The sequence below is a fragment of the Galleria mellonella genome, unplaced genomic scaffold (assembly GCF_026898425.1).
Source record: "Galleria mellonella isolate WM207_F2 unplaced genomic scaffold, CSIRO_AGI_GalMel_v1 utg778, whole genome shotgun sequence".
In the NCBI taxonomy this organism is placed as follows: Eukaryota; Metazoa; Arthropoda; class Insecta; order Lepidoptera; family Pyralidae; genus Galleria; species Galleria mellonella.
The window spans coordinates 382,766-401,136 of NW_026442150.1; the positions used below are offsets into that span (position 1 = coordinate 382,766).

General features: G+C 35.6%; 1 protein-coding gene across 2 annotated transcripts in view; it reads right to left on the bottom strand.

The window, feature by feature from the left end:
• Window positions 1-1,626: 1,626 nt before the first annotated feature.
• LOC113510529 (protein phosphatase 1 regulatory subunit 3C) overlaps window positions 1,627-18,371 on the bottom strand; it is a 28,735-nt gene continuing 11,990 nt past the window's right edge. Inside the window, exons 1-2 of one of the 2 annotated variants that reach the window (XM_031910637.2) lie at window positions 16,828-16,955; window positions 1,627-9,173 (exon numbers count right to left, since the gene is read on the bottom strand). In XM_031910637.2, the coding sequence (XP_031766497.2) occupies window positions 8,322-9,173 (852 nt within the window). In that variant the 5' untranslated portion in view covers window positions 16,828-16,955 and the 3' untranslated portion in view covers window positions 1,627-8,321. Of the gene's footprint in view, window positions 9,174-16,827; window positions 16,956-18,371 lie in introns of those variants that run through there. The other variant, XM_031910636.2, reaches the window with a different exon arrangement.

An 18,371-nucleotide genomic window follows, 5' to 3' on the forward strand; every position in this document is an offset into this window, starting at 1 on the left:
CTTTTAGCTCGAACTAAGAAAATGATACAACGTATCCAAAACGCATGTGCTCGATTTTGCTTTCCTATTGCTCGTCGTGCTCATATCACTCCCTTTTTGGAACAGAATAACTTGTTAAATATGACAGCACGTCGAAATTTACATTTTGCTTCATTGCTTTTTGGCGTAATACACAGTAAAAAGCCCTCATATCTGTATGATAAATTAAATTTTTCAAAGCGTAACATAAGAATAAATTCTCTTTTACTTTGTCCACGATACAGAACAGCTGTTTTTCGTGGTAGCTTCCAGTACGCTGCTACGAAATGCTGGAACAATCTTCCACCGCCAGTTAGGAACGCCAAATCATTATTCACCTTTAAAAAACTATACAAGAATTATCTATGTACTATTTAACCTATAAATCTTACGGCAAAGTAGTTGTATATATATGTTTAATGTTTATATTTATTAATGTTATTTTATTCTATTTTGTTCTTTCTAGTATATGTGATTGGTTTGTATTTATTAGTTGTAATTTTGTTTTAATTATTATCATGAATATTATAAATAGTGCCCTCTCTCTCCCCCCCTTTTTATATATATATTTTTGGTGCCACTGAAAACCAGCTGTATGTTCACCTAGGACATACATTAAAGCTGAGTGGAGCCATTTCAGTGCATTTTTGGATGTAATAATGATTATTTTATGTTAATTTTTAATTATGGTAAATTAAGTTTAATTATATGTACATTTTATTTGCTCATTTTTTTTCTCGTTTGTTGTTTATATTGTATTTTTTACATTGCACTGAATAAAATATTTTTCTTTCTTTCTTTCTTTCTTTCTTTCGTGACGAATTCAACAAGAATTGTTCACAATGGTTTCCAGGGGGAACCACGTGGAGGTCGACCTGATAGGGAATATTGCTAGCAATGTCGAACTTCATTGCTAACAATCCCTTTCCCCCCAATTGAAGTCGGTTGACAACATAAAATGGCGAATTCTTTGTATTTACTGCAACATACACACTCATACATTCTCTCAACTGAGCGGTAGCTATTGACCTACGGCTAGGTCATTAAAATCAATGCTTCGCCTTGAATCAATGTATGACTTGTATGTATGTACTCATACACTGATACGATAAACACGTTACTGTTGATACTTTTGCAACTACATTATTTAAGCTACTAGCTATATCTCGCGGCTTTACTCGAGATCATAGGCTACGGTAACTGCTTACCATCAGACGGGCTGTATGCTTCTTTGCCACCTCAATGGTACAATACTAAAATAATAACAGCTGCCCTGTAGTTCCGGCATAGAATGTGCCATCCCTGACCAGTATTTTTTTTTATTTAAAAATGTTCTTGTCTTATCTGTGTAAGTATTCAAATCTGCATTCTCTTGGTACATCACTGCATAGTATAAAACAAAGTCGCTGTCGCTGTCTGTCCGTCCCTATGTATGCTTAAATCTCTAAAACTACGCAACGGATTTTGAAACGGTTTCTTTTAATAGATAGAGTGATTCAAGAGGAAGGTTTATATGTATAATGCATGCATAATATTGTAGAGGAACACTGATAAATTTAGAGGTTTCTAATGTGATGTGCACCGTGCGAAGCCGGGACGGGTCGCTAGTGAGAAATAAAACAAACATTGTTACGTATGTATTAAAATTGTATTGCAAAAAAATTTACAGGCAACGGTCAGTCATTCATAACAACCTACTTTTTCTTGCTTATCTGTGGCATAACTTTAAAATGTCTTCTTAACAATATTATAAGTTAAAAAAATTAAATTTTCAAATTTTACTCGAATCCGGGTGTTCTAAGCTGTGTAGTGTACCCAGATATCCTTTGCCCGGTTCCTCAAAACACAGGTTAATCTAGTCTGAGGAACAAACCTAAGAACAAGGAATTACATAGATGGAAAGATAAAATAAAAACTAAATCATATGATTACCTCCTTTCTTGAGTGAAAAGAGGACGAAAGATACACCATCAGTTGCTATTTTTCTCAATTCATATCAGGCTAGTGTATAGAAAATGTTTGAGATGTCAATTATTTGTCAATGACAAATTTTACATTACTAGATTATATCCAATATATAGCACAGTTTATGTAGAAAGTATGCAAACAGGTTGTATCTGAATTTGGTAGCGTTATACGGCCGTATAACATTTTCTATACACTGGCCTGCTATGAATTGACAATTTTATCACTCCTATGTAATTCCTTGTTCTTAATTAAAGACATACTAAGATTATATATTGTAAAAAGATACGCAAGAAAAAATAGATTTGACAGCGTTCTCGAATCAACTTACTGAAATGTGGCAACATCGGAATTCTCTGTCAATTAAAAAAAAATTTATAACTTTCAATCTTACTTAACGATTATTTAAAAAACAACCTTATAATATATATAGTATTAAAGTTCTTTTTTTTTTTAATTAATAAATTTTGCAAAAAGATTGTGTAAAGAAGACTTATTTGAATAAAGATTATTTCTATTCTACTCTGTAATTATAAATTTCAAAGAATTGTCGATGGATAGAATAGACAAGTTGCCAGCCAAATAGTTTTCTTCGTCTTGACCGTTTAATTGTAGAATTCGTGTATGTACTTGAGTTAATACTATAATTGTTAAAGTAATTAAATATTTATTTACTAATTTATATAATAAATAAATATTAGAACACCTCGTTCTAAAAACTGTCAATGCAAACCTATAGTAATATACTTATAGTACTCAAGATTAGGGATGGATAATATATATCAATACTATACTCACAATATATATATATTGACCCAATAATAGATATATTAAGTATCCGTTATCGAAAATATAATATCGAAAAGAATAACCCACTGGTAATGAATATCAGGCTGGTATGTGTGATACCGCAATAGGTAGTCATCAATATCTAGAATAACTCAATATATATATATCGGATATCACCCATCTCTACTTAAGATCGACATATATTTCCGACGTTGCCACACTTTAGTAAACATCCGCGTGAACGCTTTAATTACAAACTAATATCAGAATTAATAATAAATCATCAAATCATCAAGTATAGAATACATTACAAACATTGAAACTCAGTAAAGTGAACAATAAAATAATCAGTTCTTTAAAATTCATTCGTTAAACCAACCCTTAATTTATTTATACAATTTACATTTTTTTTTTTATGAATTACTTATATAATATAATTACAAACATTAATCATTCAGTATACAATAAATTACTTACATACATCATATCGTTTACTGAACCAGTGGAGGTCATTTCATACAACTCGAAAAGTCTGGGTTGCCCTGTTAGAAAACTCAATACAGGGCCTATATATTATATATCACGTACAGTTTAAATTCCGATTTTTTTTATTTATTCCGAATAGAGCCATCTGTTGTTAAATTTTGTTAGTAACACCACGTTTTTTTACTGTGTAGATAGATATAAATTTTACTCGTAGAAAGAGATCGCAGGTACTGGGGTCGATTCTGAAATGCTATTTCCCTAAACTTATCTCGTTAATTTTACATTTAAAATTGAAAATATAGTGAAATTATTGTTTTATGGAATATAATAAACTAAATTTATAACAATTTTTACTTAAACCTGTTAGAAATTTAGTTTATATTAGTCCATGGGCTTAAAAAAATGTGACATCAAATATTAAAGTTTTAGACAAATGGCGTTACAGATTTATTCTCACCATTCTTAATCTATGACCATCAACTTTACTACTTAGATTAAGAATAATACTTACAGTTCTCTGTCTAGGCTGTGAGAAAATATTCTGTCTCCGAAAAATGCTTTTTTTTACAGACGGTTATGCCTGACTTTTCCATTTGTATAACCTACATAACTAAAGGTAGAATAGATCACCACTGTACAAAACAAAATATAACAAAACATGTTTCAATTGCATTACATGACGTTTTTGCTGTTACAAAAAAGTTGAATGACAATTACTTCGTTTTCATTAATCGTTATTATAAAAATAAAAAAAAAATCAATTCTACGCTAGCTTCGCCAGAGAGGTAATATTCGGATAAAATTTTTCTCGTAAAAAGAACTATGTCCAGCATTGGGACATAATTCCACGTCTTGTTTATTGAGGACTTTTCGCGGACTCGTGTGCGTTATTTGTGTTATTTTGACGGACAAAAAGTACGCTTAGACTCATTTATAATGTACTGTAACAACCCTAGCCTGTAGATATATTATTGCTGAATAGCAATATCATTTATTTCTATATAATTCAGCAGTATTATGCCTATATAAACTTATACAAACCCTAAATCAGGATGTCATCTAGCTAGCAAAATTACGGCCCAGCTACGGACCTGGTTTCTGTCCGCCGGTCTGGCCAGTAAAATTAATTAGTTTAATTTATCATTCGGGCTTAATAAAACCCTGAACTAAGGGTCTCGTGCGTCGCTAGTCAAATGGACCTTCAAAAAAGTAAAAGTGCAGTGTAAACAAAATAATAAAACACTGTAAAAATATATAAAAAAAATATTACTTAGGTGTGTGGCAAAAAGTTGTTTTTTTTTTTTATACAGGTATATTAAACAAGTGCCCTACACTAACAGTACGCGAGATCTGATACGACTAAAGGTGGATAATATACATCGATAACTATATATTGTGCTTACAATATCTATTCACATTTGGTCCAATAACAGATATATTAACTATCGGTTATTATATATGTTATATGTTTAGCCGTTCTGGAGTTATAAATATTGTAACTAAATCAACTTTGTTTTTTTTTTTATAAATTTATTTGTGTTCCCGTTAAGAAAAAAAAAAGTTACACTATGCAAGTATACAGATAAGAGCCGCATTTAACAAAACTAACCTATGCCATCATACACTGATAATAGATACGTAATCAAAAAGGCGGGAAACACGGCACCTCGATTAAATATCTTGCAATCAATTTACGATATTGTTTACAGTCTATTGTTTAAGATTCCTTAATGTTGTTAAAATATAGTATCAAATAATATATCAATATCAAAGTATTTTTAAACAGTTTACGATATCCGAAGCTTACTCGATATTTACCTATTGTCAATATTAAAGTTTAATTCTGAGGCGTCATTCAGAATTTACTTTTTTATTTGATAATTTCATAAAATTATTGTTTTATGGACTATCATAAACTAAAATTATAATAATTTTGGCTTAAATCTATTACAAAATTAATTCATATTGGTCCTTACCATAAACATTTCGCTGTAATATCAAATTGAAATTTTAATTTTAAAGATAAATTTACAAAATGGCGCCTCAGATTCGCTTAATTCATTTTTTTTATTTTCTCTATGGCATATTAACAATTAGCGATGGATCAAGATGGTGTTAATTTGTTGATATATGACGATAATTGTTCAATATGTCGGAAAAAATCAAATCAACTGAAAGTTTTCATCGAAAACACTGAAATATAACAAAATAATGTATGATGGAATTGTTTCTCTTTTATAGGACTACACAAAAATGTGAGCGATGGCATTTTATATTATACGGATAGCTTTCTACAACCAATTTTAATGTTTAAAAGAAATTATACAAATTATATAAAGTTTGGAAAGGTATTTAGATGGATAAACTTTGTACAAAAGTCGTTTGTTTGGCCACCTCTGTCCTATTCGTGTTTCAACCGTGAAGCAGTTGTGTTTGCATGGCTGTGTTTCGGTTTGAAGGGTGGGATATGGTGTGAATTTACTGGGTACAGAGGAATAACACCTGAGTCCTCAGGAATGGCAACACATGGGGGTATCATGGGCGAAACAGTATGCTCTGTTATGTCCACGGTACTGCTCATGTCTATAGGCGACGGTTACCACTTTCCGTCAGCTTGTTTGCCATTCTGAGTTGTAAAAAAATATATATATATATTAAAAATCACTCCACATTGACACCGCATTTATTCTACATTATACTCGAGCGAAGCCAGAGCAGGTTGCTATTGCTTTATAAAATTATAGAATACCAAATGATTTGAATTTTACCTTGTATAAATTATAATTATATTATTATAAGTAATTAATTCTATATTCTAACTATATCAATAGATTTGTTTACATTTTTTTTTTATTTATTTCCGTTGCAACAAACTGGCATCAATGCTGTTTGATAAACGAAAACATTTGGCATTATGCCAGTACGTAAACTATTTAGAAATTACGACAGCCATTGTGGGTTGAATACTGCAGACGTGAAAGATTTTTGTCGCGTTAAACAGAATTAAAAATAAATGTACGGCATAGACAAAGGGGACGTAATTTTTTTATGTGCTTTCTATTTTAAAAATAGAAGCGTGCGGTTGTAGCGGAAGTCTGTTATCTCTGCATTGAAAAGCAAAGGAAACAAACTGTATGAATGTCACCATTCTTTTTATGGCATGCTAGCATTTGTAATTATAAAATAAGGTTGTTATATGGATGGGGTACCATTCGCACCATCCCTAGTGACATCTAGCTATATTTTTTTGTAAAAAGAATTAATAATGGCGTCTTTACTAAATGTGATTTTTTTTTTACAGATCAGTTGTGTTTTTATTACAGAAGTTTATTTATGCATCAAAATAGAACACAGATTGTATAACGCATTCGAATCCACAATAAGTTCTCAGTAGACAGCACAGATAATTCTCCGCGAACAAGTCTTTCGTCTGCATACATTTCCCGCCATTTTGTAAAAGAGTATATCTCGATTGCATAGATAAAAACAATACGACTAGACAATAGAAAAAAAAAACTCTTATGTGTGTATTATTATGCTTGTTATTTGTTAGATTCATGTCTTTAAATTACATTAATTAATATAAAAAAAAATAGTACCTACATTATATCTCCCTAGTAAAATTGTCATTAAATTTATTGACAAAAATACCTACTAAAAATTTAGCTACATACCATAATTCCCATGAAATCACATTGACACATCGTGGGTGACTTAGTTCTAACAATTGCCCATGAAAATTACAATCACCTAAGTGTCTTTTAAGGAAAAAATAATACAAAAGAAACGTAATATGGCTACGGGTAAACCCTTAATTGATGTATTTACAAAATAATAAATAATTAAAAATACAACAATGAGATCGATTCGAAGGCGCCATTTTTTTTAAATTCTATATCTAAATTATAATTTCAATTTGATATCACAGCGAAATACTTAATCTAAAAACCAATATTCAACTAATTTTCTAATAGATTTAAGACAGAATTATTATAAATTTAGTTTCTTATAATCATTAATTAAACCTTCAAATCAAAACACAACCATGCAAACAACTGATTTAGGGTAGAAACACAATTGGGACAGAGGTGCACGAGTAAACGACTTTTGTACAAAGTCTCCCTCTGATTATATTATGCAAAAATTACAAAACGGATTTTAATGAAACTGAATACGGGTAGATTATATTCTGGCATGGCGTATAGGATACTCGATGTATTTATTCATGCAGATGATCCTTAAAACAGTAATTTTCCAAAAATATCAAATTAAAACACTTGATTAAGAGATAGATTTCGAAAATTAACACCTTCGGATCGACCCCAATATGTATATAATGCATTTTATTATCTTGAGTCAACGTAATGGGTATTGACCCGAGCGGTTAAAAATATAGGTATTAATCTAACTGTGTAGGTATTTTGGTCCACTTTTTAGTTACTGACTCGTTTCTTAACTCCTAATTAATTATTCAATTACTCGAGTAGGTAGAAGTATCTTTAATTCCATTTAAAATTCAAAATAGGCATATTAATTTGAGGCTTTACAAATTCATTCAACGGGATCGATTCGAATGCGCCATTGTTTTAAACCTATCTCTAAAAATTAAAATTTTTATTTGATATCACAGCTTAAAGAGCAGTATGAACTCAGTTTCTAATAGAATTAATTCATATATATTGTAAATTTAGTTTATAGCAGTCCGTAAAACAGTAATTTTGAAAAACAATCGAATTCAAGCACTAAGAGATAGGTTTGAGCAATGGCGGTTTAGAAACGAGTCTATTATTATAGCAATAAATTCATTGGTGCATCTAAAAAGGCACTTTCTAACACCTATACAAGGTGTTAAATAAAAAAAAAAAAACTAAGAATCAATTAAAATACTAACTTACGACTTATTCAAAACTCCTGTCGCATTCAGCCGATCAGACTCCGAGAATTTGGCACAAGAAAAGTTTTATGGCACTAAAACCACAGAGCACTAATAAATCGAATGATTCACAATGTATCTATGAAAACACCAATGTACAGCTGTGAACTGACGAGAGGCCAGTATGGTATCACCAATATGGAGTGCCCCCATCACCGCCCGACCTCGATGACCAAGAATTGCCATAATTAATCCTCGCACAAGCAACTGCAGGCACACTTTGTACTGAAGACTTTTCTATAGTGTAATTCCTCCCTTTATTGTTGTCCCAATACTGTACACCTTTGCAGGTGAAACACACACAGAAATCCATTCTCCTCGAATGGATGGGCAGTTGCAATCTGAACCCAAACGTGTCATACACGGAAGAGCCGTTTTTGTTTACAGGTCCAGACTCTAAGAACGCGCAGTATGCGTCCTCACTCGTCGCCCAACCATCAGAACTCAGTCTGACAAACACCTCTTTGGTGAAGTCCAGGTTTTTCACTTTCACCGTCCCATCCACTGCACACTCGTTCTGTTTGATTATCACATTCTCCAATGCAACACAGTCCTCTGTGATTTTTCTTCTAAATTCCACGTAATCTGACGCTGGCTGGGTAAACTTCATCTCCCATGTGTCATCAACGTGAGGCGGCGGTTTCCTCTCCAGTTCTGGACTTTCGACCTCTTTTAAGGCCCAATATGGGGGCACGTGGGAAGGCTCTGTCATAACCTTCACTTGTTCAAGCGCTAAGCCTTTGTCGTCAGCGAAAACGACGCTCTTCTTTATCTTGCCTTTGGGCATTTTTAAACAGGATCGTGTAGCTGATTTCAATGTGAATTGTACAGGTTTTAAAACTGTTAAGCATGGCGCTGAAAAGCCTCTTGTTGTGAGCTTTGTGGGCCGCCGGAGAGGAGGTGTGTAGTCGGTAAGGAAGCTAGCAGGTGGGCTATGCCCGTAGAACAGCTCCGAAGCTAGCATATCGATAGCTGCACACATCTGTGAACAATACGTGCGATCAGTTTCACGGTTGATAACGTACTAAACATTTTATGAGGTACATTCGGTTTATATAGATGCGCCCGCGCAGTGTATAACGATGTGTAGGGTGACAATGTTATGGTTGTTCTTCTCTCGGACTGTCTCGGTTTGTTGATTATGTATTTATAGAATTAGGTCACGGTTGAATTTGATATTTGGGTTTATTGTCCTTGTTCGTTTGCGGAATATTTTAATGACTTTTTTATTACCTAAATGCAGATTAGTGTGGTATTAAATCACGATACTTTTATGTAGGATATCAATAAATTTCTGAAAATAAGTGAGAAAAAGCAAGACAATGATAAATAATAACTATACTAGTGTAGGGATGGGTAATATATAATATATGTTAGCTATATCTATATATTTTAGTGGTCCAAAAACGAATAAGTTAATAATTATAATAAATAAATCTTAAGGTACAACCTACCGTCACTACTACCAACATAATAGAACAACCAATCCGGGAAACTCGCGGGCATCCACCCGCTTGTTATAAGTAATAGACATTGGCGCCCTCTACAATAGTCTTACGCCGGCCGCCAATACGTTCGCATATGTACTTAGATCTAAAGCGCGCTCCCGCCATTGCTAACAACTGTGTTACTTGTTGCTCGTATTAAACTTGTTTTGACAATCGGGGTCTTTCAATTCACAACCCACGACTCTGCTTACTATAATCTTTTATTTTCAGGTATATATACCCACAGTTTTTACATTATTAATTATACGTACAAACTATTATTATATTTTTAAACTGTACATTAATTAATAAAATACCAAATTTATATAACTTTATTAAAAAATCGTTAAATGTTTGTTGTCCAAAATATAATATTCGATAAGAGACTTTTTAACACATAATAATAATAAAATTTCCATTCAATAGAGAGCATTTGAAATAGGATTGAGTAATATATTGGATTGCCGTGTGGTCCCGATATAGAACGGTCCATCCCTTTCTTTCCCGTGGTTGTCATACGAGGTGAGTAAAGGAACTTAACAGTTGAGGGATGGGCAGCAGTGATCCTCTTAACACATCACCGAATCCTAACTGCGGTTGCCAATCCAGCTGTCAAGAGTGGCAACAGCTGGCAAACCCTCTCATTAGGGGAAGGCCTATGTTCAGCAATGGACAGTTAACTGCTGTATAACTAGAGGGAGACTTTGTACAAAAATCGATTGTTTGGGTACCTCTGTCTCATTCGTGTTTCTACCGTGAAGCAGTTGTGTTTGCATGGCTGTGTTTCGGTTTGAAGGGTGGGATATGGCAATGAATTTACAGGGTACAAAGGAATAACACCTGAGTCCTCAGAAATGGCAACGCATGGGAGTATCATGGGCGAAACAGTATACTCTGTTATGTCCATGGTACTGCTCATGTCTATAGGCGACGGTTACCACTTTCCATCAGGTGGGCCGTCAGCTTGTTTGCCATTCTAAGTTGTATAAAAAAAATCGCTATCGGTATACGCCGGCGGTGCACCAGTGAGTGGTGATAGCTAAGGATAAGAGCAGATCAGGCGGTCTGGTGGAACCTGATGAATTCATCAAGAATTAATTATTATGGTTTCCAAAGGGAACCGCGTTGAGATGGACCTTATGGGGTATATTGTTAACAATGAAATTGGAAGTCCGCATTATTAACAATCCCTTCCCCCCAAACAGGTAGGTTATATCCTAACTTAACATACCGGGGGTAAAAGGGATTGTTAGTAATGGAAACTGAGAATCCCATTGTTAGCAATATACCCAACCAGGTCGACCTTCTCGCTTCTCCCTGGAAACTATCATGGTCAATTCCTGATGAATTCATCATGATGGGCTAACTGGCCTGTTTTCATTCTCATCTATCACCCTTCACTGGTGCTCCGCCAGCGTATCCCGTTAGCGCAGGCGGGGTTACAATACCATTTTCACCCATCAAAAAAAAACTTAACATACCAGACAAAACCGCCGGAAACGGCTAATCAATGATAAGGTAATCGTCGATTTGACGTGATTATATTTTATCCCAATTGACTTCATCATTGTGTCACACTACTCATAAAGCAGGACTGTCCACGAACATACCTAAAGCATAGTGACCGCGGTGCGCACGCGCCCGTCTCGGCTGTCAGCCGCGTGATGCCGGCATGAATTGTATGAGTTGTATGTATTATTACATTGCATTGGACTTTTTGATCTTTAATTATCTTATTGTATGTTGTTTGAACGTTGTTTTTTTTTTTCAGGGTGAAAATGGAACGGTAACACCGCCCGCGCTATCGGTACACGCTGGCGGGGCACCAGTGAAGGATGATAGGTGATGAAAGCAGGTCAATTAGCCCGTTGCGAAACTCCATTATTGACAATTCCTTTCCACGAGTGTGGAACTCGCAACTATTTTTTTTATTGGGTTAAAATGGGATAGTAACCCACCTGCTGCGGGGGGGGGGGGTGAAGGTGTTGCTAGCAATATCAGGTTGATCTCCACGTGGTCCCCCCTGGAAAACATCGTGGTGAATTCCTGGTGTACTCATCATGATGGGCTAACTGATCTGCCTTTTCAGGGGTGAAGGGATTGTTAGTAATGAAGACTAAGGGCCCTATTGCTAGCAATATACACAACCAGATCGACCTTCCCGTGGTCCCCACTGAAAACCATCATGTTGAATTCCAAGTGTATTCATCACGATGGGCTAACTGACCTGCCCTTTTCATCCTCATCTATCATCTCTCACTGGTGAACCGCCAGTGTATACCGATAGCGCAGGCGGGGTTACCATTCCATTATCATCCATTAAAAATACCACTTGCACTATCGGTGTATAATCGTGAGGAATTCCACAAGAATTAATCAAGATAATTTTTTTATACAACTTAGAATGGCAAACAAGCTGACGGCCCACCTGATGGAAAGTGGAAACGGTCGCCTATAGACATGAGCAGTACCATGGACACAACAAAGTATACTGTTTCGCCCATGATACCCCCCATGCGTTGCCATTCCTGAGGACTCAGGTGTTATTCCTCTGTACCCTGTAAACTCACTGCCATATCCCACCCTTCAAACAGAAACACGGCCATGCAAACAACTGCTTCAAGGTTGAAACACAAATTGGACAGAGATATCCAAGCAAACGACTTTTGTACAAAATCTCCCTCTGGTAGAACTGAACTGGAACTGCGTGGAGGTCGACCTGATAGGCTATATTGCTGGCAATAGGACTGGCAGAACACATCACTACAACCCCCCCCCCCCCCCTCACCAACAGACTGTATTATATTTTCCGTCGCTACATAAAAAAAAATTACGATAAGATAGAACCAATTATGTCTAGACACTTTTACAGATAGTCAAATATAGTTGTTTACTATATACTTATATACTATAATACATGTGTATTGGTGGTGAGAGAAAGAAAAAATAAATAAATAAAATAAAATAATTGTATTACACAGATTAGTTACACAATTGTGAGTACTGCTAAAAAGCCTATGTCTAATATCTATATGCATGTATATGCAAACACGAGTACTGCTTCCTGCAGGACAGGCTCGGCCTAGTGTGGGAAGCAATGATAAATTCTGTGCTAATACAAACATACTTTGTTAAATAAATAAAAAAAAAAAAAAAAACTACACATCATACTAGTTGCCCACCGCGGCTTCGCACTAGTTCACTTTTATTTCATTTATTTAACTCTTTATTGCACCATAAATAAAAATATACAATGACAATTGAATAATTCAAGTGAACGTCACAAAATATACTGGGATCTAACTATTATAACAGATTAAACTTGATAAAGGCAATGAAACAGTTTACTTTATAGACACAGCAATGCAACACGCACAATTTGAAAAAAACACACTATGAAAAACTGGCTAAATACACAAATCTGTCTATAGAAATAAAATCCCAATGGCGTGTTCAGTACAGTAAAAACAATACCAAAAGTTTTATCTACAACGGGTGTTATCCCGAAAACCTTACACACAAGTCTCCATACATTATGTATACAACCATTTTCGCCCATCAAAAAAAAAAAAAAAGTCGGGGGGGGGGGGGAAAGGATTGTTAGCAATGGAGTTTGACAGCCCCATTGCTAGCAATATGCCCTATCAGGTCAACCTCCGCGTGGTTCCCCCTGGAAACGATCGTGAACAATTCTTGTTGAATTCGTCACGATGGGCTAACTGACCTACTTCATCCTCACCTATCATTTTTCACTGGTGCCCCGCCGGTGTATACCGATAGCGCAGGTGGGGTTACCATTCCATCATCATCCATTTAAAAAAAAAATACATGTCGCCTGGTCCGTAAGTTCCTATCATTGAATTGACATTCCAAAAACACTCGGCTTTGGCCCGTGTCTAAAACTACCTCTAGATGAGAGATATAACAAATTAAATAAAAAAAAATTAATGTTAAAAAATAAATATTCGAATAAAAAAAAATCCTAAACGCTTTATAAACGACGGAGTTCTCGGTAAGTATTTAAAACTTGGTAGATACTACAATAGATGTGCATATCAGTGAAAAAAAATATTGGAAAGTCTACCCACACATAATTCTAACATTGTGGAATGTGCCAAAAAACATAATAATCGTAGTGAGGGGACACTAGCGATCTGTTAATACGATAGTATTAAATTTTTTTTTGATGAGTGAAAATGGTATGGTATCCCCGCCTGCGCTAACGGTATACGTTGGCGGTGCACCTGTGTAGGGTGATCGATGAAAATGAAAACAGGCAAGTTAGCCCATCATGATGAATTCATCAGGAATTAACCATGATTGTTTCCAGGGAGAACCGCGAGGAGGTCGACCTGGTTGGGTATATTGCTAGCAATGGGATTGTCAGTCTCCATTAGTAACAATCGCTTTCCCCCCGATAGTATTACATTACACATGTATTCATTTATGTACACATGTATTCCAGAGGCAGACTTTGTATAATACTCGTTTGCTTGGATACCTCTGTCCCATTCGTGTTTCTACCGTGAAGCAGTTGTGTTTGCATGGCTGTGTTTCGGGTTCAAAGGTGAGATATGGCAGTGAATTTACACAGTACAGAGGAATAACACCTGAGTCCTCAGTAATGGTAACGCATAGGGGGTATGATGGGCGAAACAGTATACTCTGTTATGTCCACGGTACTATCCATGTCTATAGGCGACGGTTACCACTTTCCATCAGGTGGGCCGTCAACTTTGCCATTATAAGATATATAAAAAAAAAATAGTTTTTAATAAAAATTTTTTTTGAGTCACCTGCTTGTCGTATATATATATATGTGTACATATATATGTACATGGTGGATTTAATGCTAAAAGCACTCTCTCCCAGTCAACCGTAGGCAAGTGTCAGAATACTCGAATGCGGTACTAGTAATTATTGATATACATACATACTAAAATTACATATATAAACGAATAAATATATATGAATAACAAATAAACTTACACATAATACGATATTATACACGAAGGTAAATGTAGTCTCGGCATAGCATAGGTCACCTCCTCCATTCCCATGAAAGCCGTAAGGGAATGGTTGACGGATGAGTGGCAACTACTGGCAAAACCCCCCAAGGGGGAAGCTAATGTTCAGCAGTGGACAGTTAAAGGCTGATATGACGATGATGATGATGATGTGACGATTATATGACAATCCATGTTACAATGTAACATGTTGGGTAATTTATACATTACATCACGCAGACGAAGCCGCGGGATAAGGCTAATGTTTAATATAAGTAAGCATGTCTTTTTTTTTGATGGGTGAAAATGGTATGGTAACCCCGCCTGCGCTAACGGGATACGCTGGCGGAGCACCAGTGAAGGGTGATAGGTGAGAATGAAAACAGGCCAGTTAGCACATCATGATGAATTCATCAGGAATTAACCATGATAGTTTCCAGGGGGAACCGCGAGGAGGTCGATCTGGTTGGGTATATTGCTAGCAATGGGATTCTCAGTCTCCATTACTAACAATCCCTTTTCCCCCTAATAAGCATGTGTTTATTACATGACACTACATGTTACATTGTAACATGTTGGATAATTCATATATTAAATCACGTGGACGAAGCCGTGGAATAAGGCTAGTGTTTAATATAAGTAAACATGTGATTATTACATGATAATACATGTTATAATGTAACATGTTAAACGAATATTACATTACACGTATCCCTTCACTAGTCAGCATGCTAATTCGTTTGCACTTAATTAACTTTATTTTGTTCGTAAACGGGTAATAACTTAATTGTGAAATAAGTGGTTAAAACATTTAAGACGGTTATGTAAGTATTAACATTTACACGCGCCTTTATCCGTTTGACAAGCTTCATTTTTTTTTAAATGGATGATAACGGATCGGTAACCCTGCCTGCGCTAACGATATATGGCGGGGCTTATGTATGTGGTCCCGGCATAGAATAGGCCACCCGTTAGGTTACCCGTGGGTGTCGTAAGAGGCCACTAAGGGAGCAACGTCCCATTTAAATCATTTCCAAAACCTAACTGCGGTTGCCAATCCGACTGCCAAACGTGGCGACTATTAGCAATACTCCCAATAGGAAAGGCTTATGTTCAGCAGTGGACATTTAGAGGCTGATATGGTGATGAATAGGATTAAAAAAAAATGGTGTACATATACATACATATGTGTCACGCCTGTCTTCCATTAGGGTAGGGAGAAACAATGGAACGCCAAATGCTTCGATTCAAATGCTCCTTCGCTTCCTCCACATTCATCAATCTTTTCATACACACTCGCCGGTTACGGGTACTTTTAATTCGGCCCTTCTTCAGCACGTCGCCTTTTTGGGCGACATACGCCAGTCTAGGGCGGCCTCTACCGACATCTCCTATTCATTCTTGCTCAATAGATAGATAGGTACTCTTTATTGTTTCCTCCATAAGATTACAATAGTAAACTTATTATAGATACAAACAATTACAAGAAACGATCACAGTGAGACAACAATGGGCGACCTTATCGCTAAGAGCGATCTCTTGCAGCCAACCTTTGGATGGAGAGGAGTAATTATAAACAATTTGATCGGAGGCACGATGAAAATTCTATTAGTTCTAAATATGAAGATGTGATACATGTAATAATGTATATGGTATATATATATATATATATATATATATATTTAAGACATAGCTAAAACTGACATTGCTGAAATGTTATTATTAAACTATTTATTAATTAATTTTACAATATGAATATAAATAATTATAAACTACAGATTATATTAAATAACTATATAATACTAATAACAACTACGACATGAATACATACACAGCAATACTTAAATAATGAATAATAATAATAATAAGGAAATACGTAGCTATCGTGATACAATATCAATGGCTGGATAACATTGTAACGGATCCTTAGACTATTTCTAAAGTGAAAGAAGTGTCGTCCTCCTCTCTCGTACTCGCTGTACCCAACACGGTCCATAATTGAAATGTTATCTACTAATTATATTATGGAATGCAATAAGAAATAAATAAATAACGTAATCCATAATTCTCCTATCATCCATTCTCTCCGAATGGTTAAACCAATGCACCATTCCTGGACAAGACAAAAGGAAGTCACGCGTACCTTCGGCAGCTGCAGCTCATGAGTGCAGCGCTAGTGTGCCTAAGTGGATGACCTGAACACCGCAGTACAACTCCTCGTCTTCCTTGCTGGTTCTAGGTGGCTTCGACAGGCAGATATAGCATGGAATAGTTTTTTATTTTTGTATTTTTCCAGCTTAAAACTTTGTAATAAGTTTTGACTGTAATGCGCACGCGCAGCGGTTCGCTCTGTAAGCGGGATAATTACACTCTACCGCGCGGTGGTACGGTGCATTATTGCAGCCAGAGCGTAATAAAACAGTGTTTTACAACGGGTGGGTCGCGACCCCCCGTGGAGTCGCGAAACCTCTATATGGGGGTCGCAAAAACTACCTCAGTAAAGAAAAAACAAAGATATAAAAATAGATTTATTAAGTTTAATGATAATTAAAACATTTATGTATTAATTTTTTTTTTTATACAACTTAGAATGGCAAACAAGCTGACGGCCCACCTGATGGAAAGTGGTAACCGTCGCCTATAGACATGAGCAGTACCATGGACATAACAGAGCATACAGTTTCGCCCATGATACCACCCATGCGTTGCCGTTCCTGAGGAATCAGGTGTTATTCCTCTGTACCCTGTAAATTCACGTCATATCCCACCCTTCAAGCCGAAACACAGCCATGTCTAATGAGCTGATGTTAATACAAATTGACAAAAAATATAAAAATCTACGACTCGTCCATGCAATAGATAAAAAAAATTAACTTGACCAAAGAAAGGAATTTTGAAATATTAAATTGTTTTGCGTAAAAAAATAATAATTGTTGAATCAAGTAAACTTGTTTAGTTATAATGAACTGCATGGGGGGTATCATGAGCGATACAGTATACTCTGTTATGTCCATGGTACTGCTCATGTGTATAGGCGACGGTTACCACTTTCCATCAGGTGGGCCGTCAGCTTGTTTGCCATTCTAAGTTGCATAAAAAAAAAGAATTTTATTTGATTTAAAGTTTTTTTTTTCTGAATGTAAAACAATCAAATTATTCAAAAGTTTTTTTTTTTTATCAAATTGTGTCATGTGTAATATGGATACCGATCCGATATCTATATATTGGGTTTCTCTGGACACTGATGACAGAACAGGTCATCACCCATATCGATATCGTCCATATCGGTCGGATATCTATTTACGAATATGTAAAAAGGCTGTTATACTCGTATGTTTTACCAGAGGGAGACTTTGTACAAAAGTCGATTGCTTGAGTACCTCTGTCCCAATCGTGTTTCTACCGTGAAGCAGCTGTGTTTGCATGGCTGTGTTTCGGTTTGAAGGGTGGGATATGGCGTGAATTTACTGGGTACAGAGGAATAACATCTGAGTCCTCAGGAATGGCAACGCATGGGGGGTATTATGGGCGAAACAGTATACTTTGTTATGTCCATGGTACTGCTCATGTCTATAGGCGACGGTTACCACTTTCCATCAAGTGGGCCGTCAGCTTGTTTGTCATTTTAAGTTGTATAAAAAAAATCCAATATTATTTTTGGATAACAGACTTTTAACATATACGTTA